Below are 25,707 nucleotides of genomic sequence, written 5' to 3' on the forward strand. Positions count from 1 at the left end.
TACACAATAAATTATAATGATTTTAGTAAATAAATTACAATGAAATACGTTAAAGATTTCATGATAGTAATACAATTATGGGGTATAATACTGCCGAAACGTCTTGAATACACTATTGTTTTTTCTTTGCTGAATTTGAAATATTTTGCATATGAAGCCAGTTTATCAAATTACATTTGTCATTTGTTTTACTTTAATAATTTATTTTAGTATATAATTTTTTACTAATATTTTATCTTCATTTTTACTGTGTTCCATTCAAATTTTTCTGTTTTTTCTGCTTTTTTTTTTAAATTCAATTTAAAATTTCTATATATCTTTAAAAAAAAAAAGTCAAGCTCCTTTTTGTGTATTTTTTTTTTTACATTTTCTATGGTTTGATCATATTGAATTTTATTTGAGCGATTTTTTTATTGGCCTTTTTTAAACAATAAATTATACAATATATACAATAAAAATACAATAAACTATAAGGGTATCAGTAATTAAGATAATTCCAAAACACTTTAAGAATTTCATACTAATACTATAATTATGCGGTAGAAACTTATATTTACTAGTGATGTGTCGTTGGCGAACGAAACGGCTCTTAGAGCCGGGTCTTTGAAGTGAACGACGTGAGCCGTGGGTTTTTTTTCATTATCTCACCCTCTCTCTCGCACTTTTTCCCGCTTCACTCCGCACGCGAGCCTTGTGCTTGCGCTGAGGGGAGGGGTGGTAGTTACACTCGCAGTAGCACAGGAACAGAGCGGGAGGGAGGGAGAGAGAAAGAGAGGCAGGGACAACAACATTAGAAAGGTATAGTAATCATCCACAACTATTTTCAGTTGCAGATGATAAAGGATTCAGAAAGTTTATTCATGCAGGTCCATATGACAGAGGATGTGCATCTTCTTTTTATTTTCATATTTTAATTTATGTTTAATTGTGTTGTGGTTTGCAGTGTTTTGTGTTGTTCCACTTTAAATTTGTTTAAAAGGAAAAAGCTGAAATTTAAATAGTTAAAAGTTTAAAATGTAAATAGCTGTTTTTTGTATTATATGATTTATTTATTACATTTTATGTGGAGTGAATAAATAAAAATATATTTATGGTGGCCCCTACAGACACAACACGTATAAACTCCAAAACACATTTCTAGTGTTAACTGAACTTCCAAAACAGAGCTACCTAGATCACTTAAATTACACAATTGAAAGCATATGTGTATTGTTTGTGTATTTATACACAAGCACTCATATATATTCATATCAATTTAAAAAAAAAAGTACATTTACCTGTTACTACCACACACCAAATCAGGTCGTTGGTACTTGCTGGCTTGTGTAGCCACTAAGTAACAAAAGCTCAACACTGCCACTAGCATCCTGGAGCACTTGTGTTGTGTTTTGTACGTGTTTTGGAGTTTGTACATGCTTCCGGGTTTGTATGTGCTATGGAGTTTTTACGTGTTTTGGAGTTTTTACGTTTATATATATTTATATATAAACATATATAAATAAAACAACATTTTTTTACATTAGTAATTCCTTTTGTGCATATATTCATATTGTTGTTAATAATAAATTAATTAAAGCAACAAAACAACCTGAAGATCCCATCCCAACAACAGACTGTTCTCTCTGTTGAGGTCAGGAAAGCGATTCCGCTCCCTGAAGACCAACACAGAGAGACTGAGGAGGAGCTTCTTCCCGCAGGCGATACGGTCTCTCAATCACACCACCACACAGTACTGACCCACACATATGGTTCTTACACACACACTGGACTTTCTGGACTTTGGTTTTGCACAACACTGGTCACTATATTCTTCATTTCCGGTTAATACTTGTACAGCTGCTGTTATTGTGTATATATTTATTTATATTTAGATTTCTTCATACATTCTTATATAGTTCTATATTGTGTATTGTGTATTTTGTTGTACAGTTATTTTATTTTCAACTTTAATTTATATATTTATCTTTATCTTATTCTTCCCAGTTAAATTTACCCTTCATTCTAATTTGTGTTGTACAGTTATTTCATTTTTAACCTTAATTTATATTTTATTCCTTCCTAGTTAAATTTACCCTTTTTAATTTTTCATATTTATTTCCTATCTTATTCATAGCCTTTTCCTTTTTTGTTTTCTTTAGGTCACGAGCAGTTGTCCAAGCATTTCACTACATATCGTACTGTGTATGACTGTGTACGTGACAAATAAAATTTGAATTTGATTTGAATTTGAGATCCGGTTGGGAGCCGAAAGAGCCGGCTCTTTTTAGTGAGTCGAGCCGGAAGAGTCGGTTCTCTAAAAGAGCCGGAAATCCCATCACTAATATTTACTAAACTTGTTTTTGTTTTATTTTTCTTCATAAAGCCACGTTTTTATATTCCTATTTTCTTCATATAAAATATAACAAAAATTAAATATTTTATTCTGTGTTTTTCTTTAATTGTTGCCTTGATACTGTATATTTAGTACATTTCGATTAGACTTTAACACAAACACAGGAAGTACGAGCCCGTTTCCACCGTTTGTCCCTCCTGGTGTTCCGTAGTGGCGGTTCATTGGCTGCGGGCGCCTCCAAAACAAACTCAGTTTCGACTTTTCGGTGATTAAAAACTCTTTCTGGGTAAGTATAGTTAATCTTAAGGACTCTGAGGGTCAGGCGAAAACATTCCCGGCAGTTTCCGCTTGCCTCGCGACTATTTGTTAACTTTAAAGCCGTCAAGCTGTTAGTCGGTTAGCATGAGCTACCTGTAGCTGCAGGTTCAAGTTAACGGAGCAAAGTCGATAAAATTTCTGTTTGATGGACCAAAAACAGCCTGCGAGCCGTTAAAAGTCCTCACAGGCGTCAGACTCAGCTTTACGTGTCCGTCTGCCTGCAGTTAACTGTGTAGAAAAACTACAACAGAGACCAAAAAACTACGAACATCCGATAGAAGGTTCCACAGAAATACTTCAGCACTGTGTACTTTTACTGCCTGATACTTGGAGTTACTGCACCAGCTTTTCAACTCTACCTTCCTATAAGACTTTTTAAAACCAGGTTTCAGAGCGCTGAACAGTAAAGGAAATAAACACAATCGAAAATAAATTAAATAGAATCTAGTTTTGAATTCAGTGGGAAAAGTAGACATGCACATTTTTGGCTTTGTCGGTTTCTAAAAGCCAAAAAGTAAAATGTAAATCCGATCCATCTTCCTGTGTTTATATCGCAGGTTTTTCCTTTCCCTTCTATAGTCATGTAGTTCTGATCATTGTTTAATGGAAAACTTTACAATTATGTTGTTTGTGCAAGTTTGACAAAACCAATGATGAGCTGTAAAACTAACAGTGACGGCCTGCGACGATACAACTCTCTGTGCATGTGTTTATTTTCTCCAGCTGTTACCATGGAGGAGGTGACACGGCTGGTGTCGACCGGAGACTGCGTGAAGATCTGGGATGCGGTTTCCATGGCGCCAGTGGAGCAGTTTAACCCACACAGCACAAGCCACCCTGTTGCTCAGGCCTGCTGGAGCTCCAACAGTATCCTGCTGTCACTAAGTCACCACAGCCGGGATATGAAAGATGGAAATCTGCTGTCTTTGTCATGTCCAGCAGGGGGCGACTCCTCTGTCTGATTGTATACACATCTTTGGTCACCCTGAGCTCAGTAAGCACTTCCTGATGAGTTTATGATCTCAGTTGGCGGTTTAATTTCAAGGGGCAGCCAATCACAATAAAATGTCTTAAAGGGGGAGGAGCTAAAGCAGCTTCTTTCAGACAGGTCATGAACAATATGAGACAAAGAAAGCTTATTTTAAACTATGAATCATGCAGAGCTGCCCTGTCAGAGTGAGCAGCATAAATCACCTTTAGATCTGTGAATCAGCCTTGACCAGTTCTCTCAGACCAGTACCTGGTCAGCGCCAGCAGCAGTGGGGACAAGCTGGTCGTTTCCAGCCTCAAGTCGACTCCTGTGCCGGTGGTGGAGCTGGCCGACGGGGTGAGTCTCAGCTCTTTAAAGACTGCAGAGGGGTAAAAGAAGAATAAAGCCTAAGACGTTATTGTTTGTCTCTGGGTCCAAATTCTCCTTCAGTTCCCAAAACACTGAGCTTTAGAAATATGATACCAGCTGTTCTCCCAGGTGTTTTAGTGAAGTTTAGGTTTCAGGGAAAAGAGGGAAACTAAAGATTTTAGTTACGCTGTGTAGTTTTAGAAAGCCGAGTCAGTCTGGTAAGTATCTCACTGAGAGCTCTTCGGCCTCTGTGAAGTGTAACGGTGCTGGTTTGTACCCGTGTTCAGAAAAAGCAGACCCGGGTGTGTCTCAGCTCCTCGTCTCAGTTTCTGGTCAGCGGAGGTCTCGATCACTGCGTGCACATCTGGGACCTGAAGACCAAGAGACTGCACCGCTCCCTCAAGGTAGGACCTCACGCCACCTCCGGGTTCCTTTACCTCTGAGCGGGATAAACATGGCCTCCTTTTCTCTCAGGACCATAAGGAGGAGGTGACTTGCGTGTCCTTTAATGCCAACGACAGCTACGTCGCCTCCGGCTCCACCAGTGGCGACCTAGTCCTCCATAGTCTGACCACCAACCTATCCAGCAGGCCGTTCGGCCACGGCAGCAACCAGGTCAGACCTCCACTTTCATATCGTTTTTCTTTTAAAGATTTTCTTTGAAGCTGCTCATGTGCAGCCGCTCAGGTGAGCTGTGAGTTGGTGATATGACTGTAGTGAGGGAGCAGCCAAAAGGTGGAGGTGTGCTTTCAGTTTATTTACCTCACCTCATCACGTTATATAAAGTCTTTAATAAAAGAAGAACTCTGCAGGCTCAGAGTTAACCGGAGAGTGGAGGAGGGGCTCCGTTTTTATGCTTCACTCTGTTCAGTCTGTGTATGTAAAGACTGTAACTAAAAGACAGCAGAGGAATGTTTGGTATTACTGCTTGATAATCTGTTGATCTCCAGCCCATCCACGACCTGAGGTTGTCCACGGTGAAGCGCTCCCTGCTGGGCAGCGTGTCTGACAGCGGAACGGTGGTGCTGTGGGACTCCAACACCCAGAAGGAGCTGCACGTGTTTGACGGCGCCCACAAGGCCCCAGGCTCCGGCCTGGCCTTCTCGCCCACCAGCGACCTGCTGGTCGTCAGCGTCGGCCTGGACAAGAAGATCGTCTGCTACGACACCGCCAGCAAGATGTGAGTCCGATCGCTCTGTTCTGCACGTCCCTGCTCGGTCACAAGGCTGTCACGCCCTCTGTGGAGCTCCTGTTCCATAGAGGGCGCTCTCGAGCTCATTGAGAATGAGCCGGGCTCTGAGGAGGTGTAGTTTTTCACCTGTCTTCCTTTCAGGAGACTGCAGAAGACTTCTAGACTTTAAAATGAGTCTCATCGTGTTTTATCCTATGTTAATATAAAACTTTCTGTCCAGCAGTCCAGAACCAAAGCAAAGCATCAATAAGAAGGCAGCATGAGCTGAAGCCCACTCTTTGTCTGTGGATAAAATCTGTTCCACTTTGTGTTTAACGGCGTGTTCGTCTGCATCTCCAGCGTCCTGAGGTCCATCCGCGTGGACAGTCCTCTGACAGCTGTGGACTTCACTCTGGACGGTACTGGGCTGGTGGTCGGGTCCACTCACGGGAAGATCTACCAGTACGACCTGAGAAACTCCAGTTCCCCCACCAGGATCACAGTGGCCCATAAAACCTCAGTGACCTGCCTGCGCTTCCAGAGCAACGCCAGCAAACACAAGGTACTATCCTCGGGACTCTCAGACGGAAGATGGGAATAATATCAATTTTTCCTTCAGTGTGTCCAAACCTGCAGGGTTATTTTCTCTCTTTCTTGTCTCAGTCCAGTAAAATTGGCTCCTCAAAAACTTCCAGCTCTAAGAGATCCTCCACCAAGCTCCCCAGCAGCCAACCAGATCCCACCGCCAGCACAGGCCCTGCCCCCAACAGACAGGTGACAAACACAGGTGGGTTTCACGCTGTAGGTCACTGTGAACGCGAGTGTGCGCGTTCTGTTTTTCCCACACAGATAAATAAGGCAACTGTGAGCTTGAAGCTCCTGTGGCAGTGTGGCCAATCACGGTTGTCCTGTCTGATGATGATAAAGCCATAATTACAGCACGTGTTCAGCAGGAGGCGCTGCTGTGGACGGGATGTGTCGGGAAGCTGAAGGCCAGCAGGGGGCGGAGCAGTTCAGTAGCGTGGGACGAAACAGTCTGGACATCTTCTCTCCCGCTCGCGAAGGTCAGAGGCAGCCTGTGATTGGCTGAAATCTGATGCTGCATTCACTAACGTTGCCTTGTTTTTGTAAATCGCAGCGTTCTCTGTAGTCAAAGGAGCTTGCAAAGAAAAGCGTCTGGACTTCTTTAAGCTGCTTGAAGACGTTTCAGCTCTCATCTGAGAAACGTCTTCAAGCAGCTTAAAGAAGTCCAGACGCTTTTCTTTGCAAGCTCCCTTGACTGCGATGACCTGGATGACTGAGAACCTTCACAGCCGTTCTCTGTTATCACCTCTAACTGAATCCATTTCAGTCGTGCTTCTCCTTCTTCTTCCAGACCCGCTCACCCACGGGACCACCGCGAACACCCCATTTGGACGAGGACAGGGTACGAGAGGTGGTCACCAGATGCATTTGAAGCGACGCTGCCGTCGGACCAATCCTGACGCTGTGTTTCTCTTTCCTTAGTTACCACTTCGGAGGTGATGTCTAGAGATGGGGAGGGTCAGCAGCTAACAGGCCGGGCCAGCCTGGACATCTTCTCTCCAGTCAGAGAAGGTCAGAGTTCAAGTTCAACACCCATTTAAAATGCCTAACGGTCCAGGTGAGGTCACCTGGAGGTTAAAGAATGTCTGCACTGTGCTTCAGACTCTCACGCAGGTCCCAGCTCTCACAGGAAGACGCCACTGGGAACGCCGCTCGCAGCCTCGGCGGGGAGGTGCTACAGCCCGCTGTCAGTCTTCCAGACCCCTCCGGCTATCAAAGAGGAGGAGCCAAACACCGCTGTAGCTGGAGAACTGTGTGATGCCAGAAAGGTGATGACCTTTAACCTTTAACCTCTACACCTGTGACAACGCAGGTCCACCTAACTGAACTTTGATCTGTCTCAGTCTGACAAAGTCAGCTGTTCCAGTCTGGAGACACAGAGTCAGTCCACGCCCCCTATGTCACAGTCAGCCAATCACAGTCAGCTGGCCCCGCCCTTCTTCACGCCAGAGCCCAGCCTCCGGAGAGCCAATGGCATTCAGGCTCACCTGAGCTACGACTCACCTGTCCACGGAGCTCCACCCACCACATCTGCAGCAGCAGGTAGAGTCGGGCAGCAGCAGTTCTGAGGGTTCAATTCCCACTAAGGTCCGATATCACCGTGGTTAGTTCACTGTTTGTGGGACTCTGTAGGAATAGGCTTGTGAATTGGACGCTGAGTTCAGGGTCAGCTGCTTGTGTGGGAGATTCCGATGTTTCCTCTGCCTTCAGGTCCGGCTCTGTCGGCTGCCGTTTCCTCGTCTCTTTCTCAGAACATCGCCGACGTGGTTGGACAGGCCGGAGCTGCTCCCCTCACCTCCCTGCAGATCCACTTCATCCAGAACATGATCCACGAAACTCTGGAGGAGTTCAGGTCAGTCTGACCTCTGACCTCTCTTCAGAGAAAAATCAGCTAGCCTTTTTGTGGGGACTATTTTCAGAGGCGGGTTGATTTGGTGTTTTTGAGCTTTTATGGCAGCGGGACATGAACAAGCTTCTCCTCCTCAGGAACGCCTGTCACAAAGACATCATCAACCTCCAGGTGGAGATGATCCGACAGTTTTACATCCAGTTGGTACGACAGATTCGTCCGAGCTTTCCTCTGATGGTCAGATGTGACTTTCTGGTTTTTTATGATTCTGTGTTTGTGTTTCAGACTGAGATCCACAGTCTGATAGAGAAATACTCCGTCAACGAGTCTCTGGTGGAGGAGATCGAGAGGCTGAGGGAGGAGAACCGCCGGCTCAGGGCCAACTACTGACCGTCTGGAGCCTCGTTCTGGCTGCCTCCTCCCATCCTGACGTCAGATGGTCCAACATGAACGTGTGTGTGTGTGTGTGTGTGTGTGTGTGTGTGTGTGTGTGTGTGTGTGTGTGTGTGTGTGTGTGTGTGTGTGTGTGTGTGTGTGTGTGTGTGTGAACACTTATGTACCCTGTTTTGTTGTAATTTAATGAATTTTGATGTCAAAGCCTGGAAGAGTTTGAAAGGCGGTCGGTTCACATGTGCCTGCATCATGTTTTAGTAAGAAGCTTTTGTCTGAAGAAGAATAAAAAGAAAAAGTTTACAGCCAATAAAAAAATTACGTGTGTGTGTTTTCATGTACATCAACCCGAATCTTTCTAAAACCTTTGGTGTGTTTATCACAGTTTTAATGATCAGTAAGTAACACGGTGTGAGGCAGTATTTACGGTGATATGCGGTCGTAGTTTGTAGTGAAATGTGTGTTTGTTCTTTGGCTTTTCGCGGGCCGGCGGTTTGAGCGTGTCGGGGTGGGGTTACTCTCTGCGCGCTCACACTCTTTGGTTGTTTACCTGCTAGCCTGTGAGCGCGCAGCACGCTCACTAAGTTCAGACTTTTAGGTTTTCGTGCTCCGCGGCGATGAACCCGGAGCTCAGCGGGTTGTTTTAGACCAACAGCAGCGGGGGAAACAGATTCACCGCGGGAACTTTAACCCTGCGTGACCTTTGACCCGCTCAGGCTCGGTTAGTTTATTGTCGGGTTTTTCTCTTTCAGCCGCTCAGAGCAAAGTTGGCTTCCTGCTAGCGCTGCTCACCTGACGTGAATCACCTGAAGGTGACGTTTCATTTGATCCACTTCACGCAGGAATTCAAACCCTGCAGCAAAACTGAGACCAACGAGCCTCAAACGTTCCTGTAAGTGTTTATAGTATTTATGACGTCACGAGCTGAGCGTTAAACGTGTTTTCAGTCTAATCTAACGCGCACCTGGCAGACAGGTGTGCGTTACATGTACTGCGATACTGCGTGTACTTTCTAACGTTATAGACCTGCAGGCAGAGACACGCGGAAACACAGTGTTACCTGCAGCAGGTGCCGGCGGTCACGCCCACTACAGATCACGTGCTGGTGTGCCAATTTTTTGCACACCTGGATGAGCCGCTGTGGGTTATGTGCTAACCGCGAAGTGAACCGGGTCGCTCTCCACCAGACTCCATTCACAAAAGCTGGATTTTTACGTCACAGAAGGGCGGAGCTTTGCGTCTGCAGCGGCCTCGACTGGTCCGTTAGTTTGTGTTACGGAGCGACTCTGATGTTTTAGTGAGTTAGTTCGGATCACAAGAAAACACTGAAACAGTAAAGTCACGCAAAGTTGAATAGAAACTTCTTTTTTCTGTCAGGTGAAAATCTGCGTTTTTGTGAGTGGACTCTGGTGTAAGATCGGTTTCTTTGTTGGCCTCCCAAAAGCCATAAACGTCATCATCTAGTCCCAAACGTCATGGGAACAATAGGTTAGCAGGTACATTCAAGATGTACTTTATTGTTATTATTAACATTTAATTATTAAACAGCTTTATTGTTGTTTATTTTTAAAGTGTTACTGTTACACTGGCGCCTGTAGTGCTTCGGCTGTCACAGATAAATGACAGTCGGCCATCCGATCCGGAGCCGATGGCTTCAGATCTGACTGCGTCATTCAGCCTTAACGCTGTTTGTGATTCCTGTGAAGCGACTGATCTGGTTCGATGGTTCTCTTGTTGATTCGTCAGCAGAGCTGCAGTTTTCTTTGTGTTGCACATGGAATTGAATCCTCAGCAGTTACTGAGCGTGAGCAGCAGGTTAAACCTCTTTAATCTGAACTTTGCGTTTATTCTGCCTTTCTCAGCTCGGACTGTCCTCCAGGAAGATGGCCAACCCACTCAGGTCTGAAGTGTTTCGACTGTACAAGAACGTGAGTGTTGGGGAAATTCATTTTTAAAGAACTCGATGACCAAAGTTCCCTCTAATGTTCCACGTGTCTGAGCGAACACACAAACTCCCTGAGCGTCCCGTGGACCACTGTGAGCAGCAGCAGACGTGTGCACTGTGGTCACGCCAGCATCCAAGTTACATGTTTACTAAAGTAATCAAATTACAGCATTTACATTTATGTTAGACGACTTTTAACTGCTTTAACCCACTGACAATGAAAACTTAAACAATCTTGTTCATGTGCAGCATGTTAACACTATTGGAAGCAAAAATAACCTGAACTCCAATTTTGAAAACAACTTTATTTTTATTATTTTTTGCTCTGACTGTATTGTGAGTCTGTGGTCTGGGAGAGAGTCTGTAACTCTGTCTGCAAATACAGTAAATAATGACCAATGTTGGGTAATTAATTATTTAGTTACTTCTTCAAAAGAGTAACTGAGTTATGGAAACAAAGTTTTGCAGCTGTTTACCTAAAAATGCAGCCAAGGTGTTTTTAAACAAACATTTCAAACTATTTACAGAACAATCAGCTGTTCTGCATCAAATCTGATGCCACACAAATTATTTGTGCCGCTCCAAAAATAATTTCTGTCCACTATGAGATGAAGGAGAACAACAGCCTGATACCTGCAGGCCTGACAGCAGCAGATGTGTCACTGCTGTAACACCTGTAACACTCAGCAGGCGCCTCATTGTTCTGACACACTGACTACACACTAACTACACACTAACTACACACTAACTACACAAGATTTGCGCTAAACGTCTCAAATCTCTCACATCTCAAACACGCCATCACTCCTAAAACTTCCCCCTCCCTAAACAACTAAAGGTCATGTTGCCATATCATTCTTTGATTGGTCCACATGGTACATTTTTCCACCAATAGGAAAGGCTGGGAGTTTTGGTGTTTTTGCTCACAGGCTTTCGAGCGTTTTCCTTATAAAACGCCGTTTTTACCGTTTCTTCCTGCAGTAAATATAAACAACGACAGTATTCAGGAAGAAAACAAACATTGCAGATATTTTATCATAACTCTGGTTTTACGCGGCCGATCAACACAGTTTATAAACTGGTATAAAGTCCACACTTTGTCCGTCAGTTGTTCCGTCTGTCCTGCTCACATCTCCAATGGTTGGACACGTTGGCATTAACGTGGCTTCACTCCACATCAGCCGCTTTGCTAAAACACCGCACCGCACATAAGGACGCTGTCAGAGCCTGTCAGCGACGTTGATTAGCTGCGTATATACGAATGTGAATCGCATCATTGGCTGGACTTTGGGATAAGGCGGCATCGTTCTGATCACATACGGGAGCAGCCAGTCACTGACTAACACTGCAGAACAGGATTGTTAAAGTTTAATTTTAATTTCAGTGCAGGTCAGATTTTTTTTGTGCGCAACGCAGATTTTCTGTGCTAGCAGTGCGCAATTGCGCACGCGCGCAGCTTAGAGGGAACATTGTCGGTGACACGTTGTCCTCCAGCGATTCTAGATTTTCTGTTTTCACAGCTGTAAACGTCAGAATCGGGAGTTTGGATGATGAGACTTCAGGCGGCGTCAGCAAAGACTCCATGATGATGTTGTTAACATTTATTGACAGTTAATTTACTTTTAAGATGATCCGTCGGTGCCACTGTGAGCCGTCGGAGGTGCGTAATGATGAGATGACCTCAAACAGATCTGAAGGCACAAAGCTGCCTCTCAAATCTCCCATCATGCAAAGCGGTGCTGAGCCCCACCAAAATGTTCAAGCTTCATGTTTATCTGTGAAGATGTCAGCAGTGTTTACAGAGGGCGCTGCAGCAAGTGTCGCCCCCTGCTGGGCATTAAAAGAATGCAACTGCGTGCACAACCTGTAGTGTCTGCACCAAAGCACTGAGGTCTTTATTCATCTGTCAGAATGACGCTGAAGTGGTGTTCTGATATATTTAAAGCTTATTTATCGGATCGGGCTGAGATTATCTGCTCAGAAACACTCTGACGACACTTCATCATGTTTAGGGTGAAAAAGTGGACGTTTCAGTGGCAGAGCCGTCGTTACGCCGCGAACAACATCAGCAGAGAAAACCAACAATCAAACTCACAGCCCACCATCACAATATTTTAATAACATTAAAGCCCAAAACCCAGAAATCTAACACGCCTCCCTCTGTAGCCCCGCCCCTTTAACGGGTTCTGAGTGAAACCAGCTGCACACGTGACATAAGATGTGCTGTGGCCTGAGATGGTCACCACATTTTTCTTTGGTGAAACTAACTCAGTGAGTTTAGACAAACAGGCAGCAGGCGGCGCTTTCTTATTTCATAAATGCAAAAAATAAGATGCCCGCACTCGTGATCCCTCATGGTGAAGGTTTAAAGACTTCCTGTGTCCACCTCACGCAGGAGCTCCGCCCTCCTGAGTGAATTAGAAAGTAAGGTGAGACACTGTAACAATCAGTGTTTTTAAAGATTTTATGCATGAGGAAGCGTGTAGGATGGAGATCAGCGGCGCCTTTATGACCGCAGAGCTATCTGCAGATAAACCTTTGACCCTCTTTAGGAAAACACTTTCTGTTATCAGCTTTAGACTAAGATAAGGTCTCTGCAGGGAGCGCCGCTGAAGGAATTACAAAGCAAGACTATGTGACAAGATTTCAGATTCACCTTTTGTAAAGTGAATCACTAAAAGCGCTCGTGGATCCTCGGAGCGTTCCCGCTGCTCGTCCTGATAAAACGCATTGGCCTCTGGAGGTGTGTCAGTCTAAGATCATCGTCCAGAGTGATTTTAAGACCTGTGCTGATTTTGAGATCATGTGATCATCATGTGCCGTCATACATCGGCCGCCTTTTTGCCCTTTAGTAAAAATAAAGACATATTTTTGCTAACACATCCTCTTCCTCCTTGCAGCTCCTCTACCTCGGCAGGGAGTACCCCAAAGGTGGTGACTACTTCCGCGACCGTCTGAGAGCGGCGTTTGCCAGGAACAAGGCGGTGGAGGACCCCGAGCAAATAAAGGCCCTGATTGCTCGTGGCGAGTACGTGGCCCGGGAGCTGGAGGCGCTTTACTACCTGAGGAAGTACAGAGCGATGAAGAAGCGCTACTACGAGGACTAAACGGCGACCGAACGGTGACGACACGAACAGCTCTGAGGTTTACGGATCCAATCCTGAGGTCACATGACCACCGAGTGAAGCCTTTAAATTAAAGTATTCAAAACAAAAACAAGCGTGAGTCCTCCTTCCTTCCTTCCTTCCTTCCTTCCTGTCTGTCTGTTCCCATAGGAAACAGTAGAAGCAAGGTCAGAGGTCAGAGGTCGGGGGGGCGATGGCGTCTTTGTCGGCCAGGTTGACTCTGCAGATGGGACAGGTGGGGTTATCCTGGGGGGGGAGGAGACAGAGTCAGGTGGCGTTCCAAGTTTATGTCATCTCCGTATAACCAAGCACGGCGTTACCTTCAGCCACTGGTCGATACAGTGAACGTGGTAGTCATGGAAACACGGCAGAATCCTCAGCTTCTCGCCGTCGCTGTAGTCGCAGACACAGATCCGACACCTGCCGGCCAATCAGCACAGAGACGTGTTAGCGTGCAGGTTTGGGGTTTGTTTGTTTTCAGCGTTACAAATGGCGAGCTCGGAGACTCACTGCGTGTTCCCGCCGCTGCCGCCGCATCCCTGGAACACCTTGGTGGGAAACCTCTGGATGTCCGTCGCGCTCAGCTGATTGGTCCTCACGGCGCCCTGACGCTCCTCGAGCTCCAGCAGAGACTGAAAGACGAGCAAAGGCGTCAACACTCTGACATCTGGGCCCTGATTGGTCCACGTTGAATACCTGCAGCGTCTAACTGTAAGAGCTTAACTGTAACACGAAGGAGGAACGTAAAGAAGAGATCACAAACCAAGTCTGAGATGAAACATTAAAGAAGAAGAAGAAAGATCCAAATTCAAAACAACTTTTTGGAAAAAAAGCTCCAAAGACAAATTCTGACGGGATTTTTGTCCCTGAGTGAACAAAGTCTGCAGAATGATCGAAACTCCTCCCCCTCCTCGAGACCCCTCCCCCTCCTCCAGACTCCTCACCTCGTAGTCGTTTCCTTCAGCGTCATCAGATGTGGCGTCCCTACTCCTGCTGTGACCAATCAGAACTGTGGAACGATCAGCAGAAGCAGACCGATTAAAGCTCTACAACAGTGTCATGCTGTCGTTTGATTGGTCAGGTTTCTACGCTGTCGTTTGATTGGTCGGTCAGGTTTGAGCAGCTTGTGTTTGTTCAGTTTTTATAGAGAGAAAAAAAATCTTTACTTTAACAGGAGCGAGTAGAAAAACTACAAATACTCCAAAGACCTGATTGGACTGAAGTACTGCATGTATTTATACCACATCTCTGTAGTACTTGGTTTCTGGTGCTTACCTTCTCCGGGAGCCACCTGAATCATCCAGCGGCGCTCTGTGGGACGACCCTGCAGAGAGAAGGTCACGGCTCGGTCAGCGAATTAAAGCAAAACGTCGCACGTTTCCTGAACGCAGCACCACTTTTGATAATATGAAAACCACGATCAGACTGTGATTGGCTGCCGCACCCTGTGGAGGCGATGAAGAAGACGCTGGTGGAGGTGGTGATAATGGAGGTGGTGACGGTGTCTGTTGTGCTCCACTCGGTCCAGCCGAGCCTGGAGGAACAAACAGAAACGTGAACACCTGTCCGCTCTGCCTCAGGTGAGGCGTTTGGTGCAAGTCTGCCTCCACCTGCAGGTGTTGGTGCAGCGCCTCGTGATCCTCCACCTGCTGTAAACCAGTGGCTCCCTCCTCTTCGTCGCTGACGGCGAGCTGCTCCACCACCGCGGCTGCAGAACAAAGCATCAGAAGAACGCTGAAGGTTCAGCAGGAGGCTGGAACCACCACCAGCCAATCATGTTTCAATAATACCGACGTTCCCCATCGTTCTCAAGGTCCGCCCCCCAACACTGACACGTACCGAGCACCGAGTCGTCCTCCGCCTGCAGCCTTCGGGCCAGAGCCTCGTCTTCCTCCACCTGCTGTGAAGGAACCGCATCCTCTTCCTCTTCCTCCTCCTCGCTGCTGGAGATCTGCTCCTCCACAGCTGCAGGAGAAACCACTCGTCACAGACTCCATCATCATATAGTAATAATAATAGTTCGGACTGTGGGAGAACCGGAGAACAGAACCAGAACCTTCTCACTGTGAGCACACCCTGCTGACCACCACACCACCGTGCCACAACATCACAGTAGTGATGAAGATGATGATGAATGAAGGATATAGATTTAAAAAGGCAAAACATTTAAAAAAATAAATACAAAATAAAACAAAATCATTCTTCCACAGTGGGAATCCTGCCCTGTATGCAAAGCGTGGAAGTGGGAACAGCGACGTTTGCTCATCGAGCAGCTGCGAGTGAACGGCGAACAGCGATTACCGAGCAGCGCCTGAGAGCAGCGCCCGTTTCACTCACCGACTCACCACAGCCTAACGCAACGCTGACGTACCGATGTCTGAGCCGGCCTCCACCTGCAGCTCCTCGTCATCCTCCGCCTGCTGGAAACAAATGGCGTCCTCCTCGCTGATGGCGAGCTGCTCCACCGCAGCTGCAGAAGAAACGAAGGATCAGACAAGCCTCCACTGAGGGTGCAGCTGCTGAGGCAACAGCCCCCGTGCTGCGTTCAAAGACACCACGCTGACAAAATGTGACAGCAGGAGTGACATGCATGTTAACTGTTCTAATAATAACTAATGTGGAGGGTGGGCGTGTTCCTGCAGCCGTTTGAGTCATCAGCAACATGTATGAATGTTGGAAATTGGAAATTTTGGAGAAGCTGAAAGATAAAAGTGGAGCTTAGGAAGCATCGGGAACTTTAACGTTCCTGATGCTGAGAGAAGAGTAACTCCAGGATCGGTTCCGCTTTTTTTTGTCGCCAACAACCGTCAGAGACGCTGAAACTAAAGCAGCAGTGAAAGAAGGGTTCCAATATTCATATGTGTGTGTGTAACGCCAACACGTACCCATGTCCGAGTCGTCCTCCACCTGCAGCCGTCGGGCCAGCGCCTCGTCTTCCCTCAGCTGCTGCGAACGAGCTGCAGCCTCCTCCTCCTCGCTGATGGAGATCTGCTCCACCACAGCTGCAGGAGAAACCACTCGTCACAGAACCCATCCAGGCCAAAGAAGCTAGACCCAGAGACGCGTGCACCATCGAGTGATATTTAAAATGCAAAAAACTAAAAATAAAGAACCAATTAAAAATTATCTTTAATAAAATGCAAATCGACTCGTGACCACAGCCAATCACAGTCATTCCCTACAGGACAGCATGGACAGGGCCGTGTGAAGGAGGGGGGCTGAGGGGGCTGCAGTCTCCCCACTGCAAAAGGCAGACAAGCAGCGCCCCTGTGTGAGCTTCTCTGATTTATTCTTACTGCTGATTGGTTCCTGAAGGCGAGCCTTCAGAGAAGACGGAGCATGGTCGCCCGTCACCTCCGTCAGTTGTTTGTTTTTTTAAGTACAGGCTGAATTGGGAGGTACTGGCGGTCCTGTTTTTTGTTTTGTTCCTAGTCTAGATTATCAGGACCAGTTTAGGGGTGGAGCCTAGTTGGTCATGGTCGTCCTCCATCTGTTTTAGCCGGAGCGCTTGTCTCATCAGGAGCACGTCGCCAAATACAAAAAATGAACAAAGGTGTGAAAAGTCTTAGTTCGCTGTTTCATTTGACACGTGTGGCAGGAAGTTGTAATATATAAGTATAACTGCTCACGCCGAGCATCACAGTCACATGACGTTCATAGCAGTTACAGAAGTTATTTAGCATTAGCATTTTCTTTGGTTCACTTACAAAAGCAGCAGACCGACAGCAGGTCTGCCCCCCCCGATAAGACCGACACATACCGATGTCCGAGTCGTCCTCTGCCTGCAGCCGGCGGGCCAGCAGCTTATCTTCCTCCATCTGCTGTAAACGAACCGCAGCCTGCTGCTCCTCAGTGATGGAGATCTGCTCCACCCCAGCTGCAGGAGAAGAGATGGAAAGATTTAAGAGTTCATCAGTTATTGAGTAGGAGTTTAAAACCCTGAAATATTCAAAGGGTAACTCGATGGGACTGAATGATCTCCTCATACCGACATCATGCCCGTCTAAGCTGGAAAATTCTATAGAATTACATAAAGTCCCCACCCCCACGACCAGAGATGGGCAGTAACGCGTTACAAGAAACGCGATACTGTAACCCGATTACTTTTTTCAAGTAACGAGTAAAGTAAGGGATTACTATTGCAAAAACAGTAATTAGATTACCGTTACTTTCCCGTAGGAACGCTGCGTTACTGCGTTACTAAAACCGTGATTTTTTGCGAGAATGTCTCACGACAGTGACGTAAGCGAGTGCGCCGTTAGTGACAACAGCTGTGTGCAGATCAACAATGGATCATATATCGAGTGCAGAGAGAGTATGAGCGTGCAGCGTTTAAAGCGTGGAAGTACTGACCTTACTTTGAGTTTGATTCCATAAAAAGTGACAAAAACATTAGTGTCCGCTGTGCGTGGGAAGAAAACTTCTTTTTACAGCGAAAACACCCCTAAACTTCCAACAAGCACCGAGTAGCTACGACGTAATGGGAAACTCACAGAGACACTCGCGGATTCTTCCACTGACCGCGGCACACCTACACCAGGGTAAACCTCCGCCTGCCCTACTCCTGCTTTACAGGTGAAAATAGAGCAACAGGACCGCTGAGTCTGTGACTTTATTTATTTTCTGCTGTGTTTTACTTGCATCTATTTGAAAGACTGAGTGTAAACACAAAAAATATTTTATTTTATGTGCTGGAATGTGCAGAAAATAGGTTTAAATGTTAAACCAATTTATTCCAGTCAGAGAATGTTGCAGATAATTAAATTTTTGCTTGATGCATAAAGTTAAAAGATTAAAACTAATAAAACAAGTTTTAAAAAGAGACTTTTCCATTTGATTACATTTTGTATGATGGATTATGCAGAAAAAGTAGAATTGGGCTGAAAGATCTATCGCTTTATCACCTACTCAGGTTGTAAATCGTGTTTTTAAAAAGTAACTAAGTAACTAATTACTTTTGAAAATAAGTAATCAGTAAAGTAACGGGATTACTTTTTTGGGGAAGTAATCAGTAATTAGTTACTGATTACCTTTTTCAAGTAACTTGACCAACACTGGCCATGACATTTACCAAATTCTGAGTCGGCTTCTAGCTGCAGGCGTCGGGCCAGCGCCTCGTCTTCCTCCACCTGCTGCGACCTCCTCATCGTCACTGATGATGATGATTAACTGCTCCAGTACAGCTGCAGGAGAAACGACTCATCAGAAAACCGTCACTGATTACAAATGCAGGTTTTTAACACCATGGATCTGTGCAAAGAGCCCAGTGATAAAAACAGCAGATTCTCCCTCACCTGGAAATCTGCACCAAAGAAGAAGAAGGATGAGGGGGGGGGGCTCCTGATAATGAACACAACTACAGGCTTGAAGGTCCTAAAAGATATAACAGGAATTATAACAATATGTAATTTATGACCCAGTTACAACTACAATAATGCAGTTAATCAGCGAACCAATAAGAAAATTGAAAATAAAGTGTCGGAAATGTAACATCTGCCTCAGTAAAACTGAAATACTTGGATTCAGTACAATAACGTGCACTTCAGTGAAGAACTTGGGTAAATGTTCCTGGTGGTTGGTGATCAGGGAGGGTGCCACCCCATGCACTCCTGTCCCCGGACACGCCCCTGGACTGACGGTGTTTGGATGTTCCGGTGGCGCAGGGGTGTGTCTATCGGCACATCTGCCCCAAACCGAGCGTCTCTCAGAGACGTGTAACTGCAGGATGAAGCTCAGATCAGGAGGAAACACTGCGCCTAAGTGTCAGAGGGGATATTTCCGGGTGGTTTGGGGGAGTTTCCTGTAAAGTCTGACTCTGTGGGTCCGAATCCTTTCTCAGCCAGCCACACTTTCCTCTCTGATTTCTAGCGCTTTCACAAAAAGCTGAAGGGGGAAAGGATCCGGATGATCCGGCTGTCACGGCCGAGGAAGTGAAAGTAAAAGTTTGTGATTTAAGCTGATTCATGACGCAGCGGTGAAATCATGAGAATGAAAGCTGCTAGTTTAAACTATAGTTACTATAATAACCATAATACGAACAACAGAGGAGAGCACAGAGCACCTACCTTGACTGGAGGTCTGCATTTGATACTAGAGGCACACGCTGGGTGGAAGGGAAGCTCTCCAACCTTTATACATATACGTGACGTGTAACAAGCCCCGCCTACTCTTTAATTAGATCTGAGCGGCTCTGACGTTTAATGAGAGAATAGAGTTCATTTCACCAACACAATTAAAACTCGTTCATATTTCTGCTTCACCTGAACTCACCATCACTGATGTCCACTCACCTGCTGAGACTGTGGGAACTGACAGAAGTTAAAGGATACCCTATGTATCTGTGTTTGAGGTCGAGAATGGCCGAGGCTGGATTTGTTGCGTCTACTGTAACCGTAACAGTTGGATAATAAAGTTTCACATGGATTTTTTATTATCAGCTCCACACTGATCCACACTAACCCACCGAGAAGCCAAAGTCACAGAAAAACACAAATCCACAGCAGAAAAGGAGACAGCGGCTCGTTTCCTGTGAGGTCAAATTCATGTTTTTGGTCTGGTGGAGAGTAAAGGCGTCACGATTCACAACTTTGAGCCTCCTGATTCTTCCTGTTAAAAAGGAGTTTTTCGTTCCCACAGTCCCCAAAGTGGTCACAGGGGGTCATCTGATTGTTGGGGTGCATAATTTTAGGGTCTTTACCATAAAACATAAAGCACCATGAGGCACTGTGGTCATGATTTGGTGCCTTGTAAATAAAATAGAACTGAATTAAATATATGATCTAAATAACAGTTTGTATTATTTTGAACATTTAGAGGAACAGACACATCAACACAAAGCAGACTAAATAAAACAGTTTGATGCTGTTGCTGCAACAGGTCGCAGCTTTTCTGATTTTTGTTCAGAGGAGAAATTAAAATATTTTACAGAAAATATTAATATTTTACGAAAAGTCAAAATTATGTCAAACAAACTATCTAAGGCTTAAAAAAATAAAACAAACAACATTAAGACATAAGAAGATGAAATATTAAGAAGCACTGGTTGCTCGTCACTAAATAAATGAAAAAACTCGCTGCGAGGTTTTATTGTTTTATTCCTGTGGTCACATGAGCACCGACAAACCTTTAAATAAAAATATAAAAAACTGAAAAACAGAAGTCTGAGTCGTCCTTCAGGAGACACGAACCCGTCTGCTCCGATAGAAAACTGTAGAAACGAGGTCAGAGGTCAGAGGTCGGGGGGGCGACGGCGTTTCCGTCAGCCAGGTTGGCTCTGCAGATAGGACAGGTGGTGTTATCCTGAGGAGGGGGGGAGACACAGGTGAGGAGACGGCGTTTAAGGAGGGGCTCTAAAAACAGTGGAGCGCGAACGGCGCATCCCCCGGAGTACCTTCAGCCATCGGTCGATACACTGGACATGGTAGTCATGGAAACAGGGCAGAATCCTCAGCTTCTCGCCGTCGCTGTAGTCGCAGAAACAGATCTGACACCTGCCGGCCAATCAGCACAGAGACGTGTTAGCGTGCAGGTTCGGGGTTCGTTTGTTTTCAGCGTTACAAACGGCGAGCTCAGAGACTCACTGCGTGTTCCCGCCGCCACTGCTGGATCCCTGAAACACCTTGGTGGGAAACCTTTGGATTTCCCGCCGACTCAGCTTCCTGGATACCACGGCGCCCTGACGCTCCTCGAACTCCAGCAGAGCCTGAAAGACGAGCAGAGGGGTCACGGGGTCACGCTTGTATGACGGTGACTCGTATGTTCACACAGATTTATGACAGGAAAAACGTTTGTAATAATTTAACGTCCGTTTGAATATCGCGATCATCGGCTCCGGAACGCGCGATTCAGGACTGAGAGTATGAGAAGAAAATCGGGCTCCACGGCGCGTCTTTCCCCGACTTCCTCCCCCGCTCAGACAGCCTCCCTGAGCCTGGGTCTTTTTCCTTCCCACTGTGACCAAGCGCTTGTTCATAGGGGGTCACATGATTGTTGGGAGCCGTACAGCACGGAGCACCCTGAGGTGACTGTTGTGGTGACTGCGTGCTGTGTAAATAAAACTGAAGTAAAGCGGGTTCGAGTTAAAGCCAGAAATTTAGGCTTACGTGTCCTCCCCCTGCAAAGACGTCGTGCCGGAGCGATACTGCAACACTGATGTGACAGGAACAGTGTTTTTCTGGAATGGGAACTAAATCTCGTTGACCGGATCAAAGCTTTCTGCAGCTGAGCCACAAACAAGGCGCCAAGTTCAGCTGACTCTGGTCGACCAATCGCCTCTCAGGACTCCGTGTCCCATGTGTTCTTGCTAAACCGCCCCCAGGTGCTGAGGCTGCCGATGCTCAGCAGTGGTTATGATCGCCACACCTCTAACACCAACATGATTGATTTGTTTCTGCTGTCCCGGACTTCCAGGTAACCGGTGGGTGGAGCTGACCTAGATTAGGTCGCAGCACACTTCAGTTCAAACAAATGTGAGGCCTCCCTCCTCCATCAGTCCTCCGAGCCTCCTCACCTCGTAGTCGTTTCCCTGAAGGTCGTCTGAAAAGTCGGGTATGCCGTTCCTCCTCCTGCCCTGCCCACGTCTTCTACGCTGACCAATCAGGTCTGCGGAAACACATCAGCTGCATCAGAAGAAGCAAAATGACTGCAAACTGATTGAAACTCTAAACACAGCTGGAGAATCAGGAGGTCACAGATCACATGTTCAGTCTCCCTCCTACTGACCAATCAGGTGTGAGCAGGCTCTTGTTTACCAGCGAACGCTCGATTAATCGCTGCTCTAAACGCCAGTGACATCATCACCATGTCTTACCTTCTTCCAGCCCCACAAGAGGAGAGACGGCCGCGAGCACCTGAGACATCCAGCGAGGCTCCACGTAGGGATAAAACTGCAGAGAGAAGGTCACACCTGAGTCCACAAACCGAACCCTGTACCTGCACACGTCCTTCACTCTGTCTCACCCTGTGGTGACTCTCTTGATGAAGGTGATGGTGGTGATGATGCTGGTGCCTGCCATGAAGATCCGACTCCTCTCGGTCAAACTGAGCCTGAAGGATGAAAAGGAAACGTGAACACCTGTCCGCTCTGCCTCAGGTGAGGCGTTTTTGTCCGGGTCAGCTTCTACCTGCAGGCTGCGGGCCAGCGCCTCGTCTTCCTCCATCTGTAGTGAACGCACGGTGGCTTCCTCATCGTCGCTGATGATGATCTGCTCCACTGCAGCTGCAGGAGAAACGACAGAAACATCACTGAGTTTGTCTGACGACTCAGTTTCCTCATAAACAGGTTTCTTCATCTGTTCCCAGAAACACCCGCCAACTTCCACCAGACTCCAGTGAAAAAACATCGATTTTTACCTCAAAACGTTAACTTTCTGTTCGCTTCCTGTGACGTCTGGATGTTAAACTGTGAATGTGAAGTTGCACAATAAGACCAAGTCAGCTGAGCAGCAGCAGGAGAACAGCTGCTGTCTTCTATGAGGCTAAATTCTGTTTTTTTTAATGGAGTCTGGTGGAGAGTAACGCCATCACTTCAGAGACGTTTCTGTAAAGCTCAGATTCAGGCAGGAAGTGTGACCGCCGAACGCTCGTACCTGCAGAGGTGCCGCCTTCATCACCGTTCAGCCACCTCCTCTCCTCTTCGGTGAGGAAGGACAGCGAGTTGGAGCTCGACGCCGCTGCTGGAGGTGGTGACGGTGACGCCAAAGTATTCGTCTCATTTGGTCTCGGCTGAAGGACTGATACCGGAGTGAGGTAGGAAGAGGACGAAAAGGAAGAAGACGAAGAGGACGATGAGGATGCAGTGGACCGCGGGGCTTCCAGCCAGCTGCCCAAAGCAAACGTCCTGAGAGAGGACGCGGGAACGAAGCCGGCGCTCTGTTTGGCCAGCCGCCGGCGTTTAGAACTATGTGAAAAAGCTCGCTTGCTGGGGGTGAGACAGTCTGGTTCTGGAGAGCTGTCCACCGGCACCTGAGGGGAATGAAATGACTCTGTGAGTCTGCGATGAAGAGTTGGTTACAAAGGGATTCAGTAGGGCAGCGGCGCAGCGACTCACCGGGCTGAAATGCTCTTCTACGACGTGCCGACGCCTCCGCCGCTTGGCGAGCTGCGGGCTGGAGCAAAGAGACAGATTTCACCTCAGCACCAAAATAATACGCCCATCACACAAAGTAAATAAATACCGAAACCCTGGCGGTAAATATCTGTGTGTTCCTGTTTGCAGGAACAAAACGTTTTCAGACATCTTTGATCTGAGAACGTTTTACTGCAACCCTCATCCACCCAGCTGCACTCTTATCTAAAATCCCCACGCTGAAGGAAACCCCCGACCTCTGACCTCATTTCTACAGTCACAGGAACTATAGAGTACAGCCTTAATGATGTCGTCACGATGTGCGAACGTGTGAAGAAGGAAAAACTACGGTCACCTTTGGGCTGGAACGTCTCGAGGGTCACATGACCACTGTGAGGTCATCATCAGTGATAACTTAAGGAGAGCCTGTGGACACTGGGCTAAACTATAATCTATGAGTCAAAGTGTGTGACACATCGCTGCCCGTCCCGGTAGTCGTGCCCTCGCTCAGTTTCATCATTGGCCCATTTTGGGCTCGGGTCACAATTGGCCAGTTAAAGCCTGCCCTCCCCCACCACCACCACCACCACATGAAGCGAGCGGAGTCGCCCTCTCCTTATGTTAGTCACGTCGTCTTTAATGAGAAAACCTCTACCAACTGTTGATAGTTTGAGGAAACAGAAAGTGTTTCCAAGAATAGATTTTCATTCCTACTGGAAAACCCCCGTAACTGCAAACAGTCCACTTTCTGTTTGAAAGTGAAACAGGCTGAAGTCCAGCGTTACACGAACAGGGTTTGTTCCACTGGGAGGCTTGTAAACAGCAGCTGACCTGTCAGCACAGGAGTTAAATACGGTCTCTGACTCCCACAGCTGCTGAGCAGTCAGCACACGTGCAGTTGGTTTCTAACAGAGCGATGGGATCAGCGTCCAGCTGGGCTGTGCTGCTTTATTACTGGGATCCAAACACAGCAGCAGATTTCAGCCTGCCCGGACTCTGGTGTGGAGAGAGCGGAGCAGCTGCTGCGGGGCAGGTGTGAATGCGTCCCTGCAGCAGAGGACTGTTTGGACCTGCTCGGTCTCCTCTGCTGTCTGTCATCGCTGCAGTTTGTTGTTGCCGTTTACGAGGAAAGTCCTGGTGGTGCCATTGGCCTGAAAGCGATCACATGCGAGGGACCAATAAACACTCGAGAGAGGGTCACAGAGGCCGGCTCACCGTGTGAGCAGAGGCCGAAGCTTCCTCACGGAGTCCATACATTTAAGGGTGCACCACAGACAGGAAGTGTGTGTACTCTCCAGAGTAAAGGTCACAAATACAGGGAAGCCCCAGACTCTCAGCAGAGCAGCTGTTACTGCAGCTTCCAGGAACTCGGACTACATGTACGTGTAATTTCCTGTATGTGTGCTAACGTGCCACGGGTGCAGGGTACCTGGGGGTTTCCGGGACGATGACGGGCAGCTCGGGGTACGGGACATCGTCCGAGTCGAGCAGGCAGCCTCGGTTCAGCACCCCCGGGATGTCCGGCTCCGATGAACACGGGCTGTCCGCTAACTTGCCCTCCATGCTCTCCTCTTCTTCCCCCAGCAAAGACCTGGTACTCGAATCACCTGAGACTCAGACTCATGTCAGGCCGCTGAGTGGGAACAAAGCACAGGGAGGCGCGTTTAGCGAACACGATGCGCAGATCGGAGTTAGCTCCGAGAGGCGCGAGCAAACAACTCACCGCCGTCCGGAACAAGCACGAACCCGGAGAACCGAAACTCACGCAGCCAAAAACCAAGGAATCAAACTTTCGCCTCTTTCTCGGGTCGTTAACGGTACTCCACCGCTTGGACCAAAACAGGAAGTTCTCTTCACAATAAGAGCGAAAACTTCCGGTGTCACCGGGAAAAGTACCCAAGAGTCCCCCCGGCGGCCCGGACGACTTTCAGTTTTAGATAAATTTAAAAAAAAGTTCAAACCTTTGGGTAACATTAAAATATTTTTGTTAATAAATCAAAGCTGTGGAGAGGAAAATATTTTGAGCTACATAAAAACTTTGAGTCTATTAAAGCAGCTTTGCATGATTCAGATTTGAGAAATGCTGCTTTGGCTGGAGTCTCGCGGATTAGCTGCACATACAGAAACAGGAAATAAGGAGAAGCAGAGTCAGTCAGTGATATCTTGGTCTTTGTTACTTGACTCCACTGACTCCCACGTACAGAAGCTCGTCATTAACAGCTTAATGTTTACCACAAACTCTGTTTTAGTTCTTGCTGATCTGTGAGAATCAGTGAAGCTGTGATCTGAACTTGACTGAGCACTCTCTTCCCAAGGGCAGGGGGAGACGAACAGGTGATGTTGGGGTGGGTGTGGTCTCGTACAATACACCTGGATTTCCTTTAGGGTCGGCTGGTGTGAATTTCACAGGGGGCTTCTCTCCTGGTCAGCAGATGATGAGGCCGGCGAGCGGAGGTAAAAGCGTGTGTTGAACCTCCCCACCCCATGTGAGATGTTCAAAAACTGTTTAAAACTCTCTCCTCTCTATGTGGTTAAAAAGCCAGAGTTTAATATATGAAAGAAAACCCAAACTTGTGAGTTGCTGAGG

The 25,707-nt window shown here is 46.9% G+C and overlaps 4 protein-coding genes across 12 annotated transcripts; 2 read left to right on the forward strand and 2 right to left on the reverse strand.

Annotated features, from left to right (window-relative positions):
• The first annotated feature begins 2,495 nt into the window (after window positions 1–2,495).
• nedd1 (NEDD1 gamma-tubulin ring complex targeting factor) lies at window positions 2,496–8,302 on the forward strand. 6 transcript variants are annotated; one of them, XR_013970913.1, is made up of 17 exons: window positions 2,496–2,618; window positions 3,374–3,517; window positions 3,883–3,977; window positions 4,277–4,393; window positions 4,464–4,604; window positions 4,940–5,169; window positions 5,521–5,722; window positions 5,824–5,947; window positions 6,111–6,224; window positions 6,536–6,586; window positions 6,667–6,756; window positions 6,847–7,013; window positions 7,089–7,287; window positions 7,456–7,597; window positions 7,732–7,798; window positions 7,880–8,046; window positions 8,089–8,302. XR_013970913.1 is itself a non-coding variant. In XM_080876535.1 (16 exons), the coding sequence occupies exons 2-16, from the start codon at window positions 3,382–3,384 to the stop codon at window positions 7,982–7,984; spliced, it is 1,980 nt and encodes a 659-aa protein (XP_080732661.1). In that variant the 5' UTR covers window positions 2,496–2,618; window positions 3,374–3,381; the 3' UTR covers window positions 7,985–8,101. The 6 variants fall into 6 exon arrangements, 3 of the variants coding, with proteins under 3 accessions (XP_080732661.1, XP_080732663.1, XP_080732662.1); XR_013970914.1 differs by having other exon boundaries at window positions 8,097–8,302; XR_013970915.1 differs by having other exon boundaries at window positions 8,101–8,302.
• Window positions 8,303–8,429: 127 nt separating this feature from the next.
• Window positions 8,430–13,044, forward strand: lyrm5b (LYR motif containing 5b). 4 transcript variants are annotated; one of them, XM_080876545.1, is made up of 3 exons: window positions 8,430–8,705; window positions 9,847–9,912; window positions 12,830–13,044. In XM_080876545.1, exons 2-3 carry the CDS (start codon window positions 9,868–9,870, stop codon window positions 13,034–13,036), a joined length of 252 nt encoding a protein of 83 aa, XP_080732671.1. In that variant the 5' UTR covers window positions 8,430–8,705; window positions 9,847–9,867; the 3' UTR covers window positions 13,037–13,044. The 4 variants fall into 4 exon arrangements, with proteins under 4 accessions (XP_080732671.1, XP_080732670.1, XP_080732672.1 ...); XM_080876544.1 differs by having other exon boundaries at window positions 8,455–8,876; XM_080876546.1 differs by lacking the exon at window positions 8,430–8,705 and adding an exon at window positions 9,224–9,480.
• Window positions 13,045–13,167: 123 nt separating this feature from the next.
• Window positions 13,168–19,989, reverse strand: LOC308393070 (uncharacterized protein). The gene is made up of 14 exons (XM_080876539.1): window positions 19,120–19,989; window positions 18,349–18,427; window positions 18,126–18,237; window positions 16,815–16,931; window positions 15,940–16,056; window positions 15,426–15,524; window positions 14,894–15,019; window positions 14,665–14,762; window positions 14,499–14,588; window positions 14,330–14,378; window positions 13,999–14,063; window positions 13,565–13,686; window positions 13,375–13,474; window positions 13,168–13,300 (listed from the first exon to the last, which is right to left on the reverse strand). The coding sequence occupies exons 3-14, from the start codon at window positions 18,199–18,201 to the stop codon at window positions 13,223–13,225; spliced, it is 1,137 nt and encodes a 378-aa protein (XP_080732665.1). The 5' UTR covers window positions 18,202–18,237; window positions 18,349–18,427; window positions 19,120–19,989; the 3' UTR covers window positions 13,168–13,222.
• A 142-nt stretch (window positions 19,990–20,131) lies between these two features.
• LOC308393069 (uncharacterized protein) lies at window positions 20,132–25,003 on the reverse strand. The gene is made up of 11 exons (XM_080876538.1): window positions 24,844–25,003; window positions 24,550–24,753; window positions 23,103–23,160; window positions 22,642–23,017; window positions 22,177–22,271; window positions 22,013–22,099; window positions 21,864–21,939; window positions 21,564–21,655; window positions 20,635–20,756; window positions 20,445–20,544; window positions 20,132–20,353 (listed from the first exon to the last, which is right to left on the reverse strand). The coding sequence occupies exons 2-11, from the start codon at window positions 24,681–24,683 to the stop codon at window positions 20,276–20,278; spliced, it is 1,218 nt and encodes a 405-aa protein (XP_080732664.1). The 5' UTR covers window positions 24,684–24,753; window positions 24,844–25,003; the 3' UTR covers window positions 20,132–20,275.
• Window positions 25,004–25,707: the final 704 nt, after the last annotated feature.

The sequence above is a fragment of the Rhamphochromis sp. 'chilingali' genome (genome assembly GCF_963969265.1).
Source record: "Rhamphochromis sp. 'chilingali' genome assembly, chromosome: 2".
Classification (NCBI taxonomy): Eukaryota; Metazoa; Chordata; class Actinopteri; order Cichliformes; family Cichlidae; genus Rhamphochromis; species Rhamphochromis sp. 'chilingali'.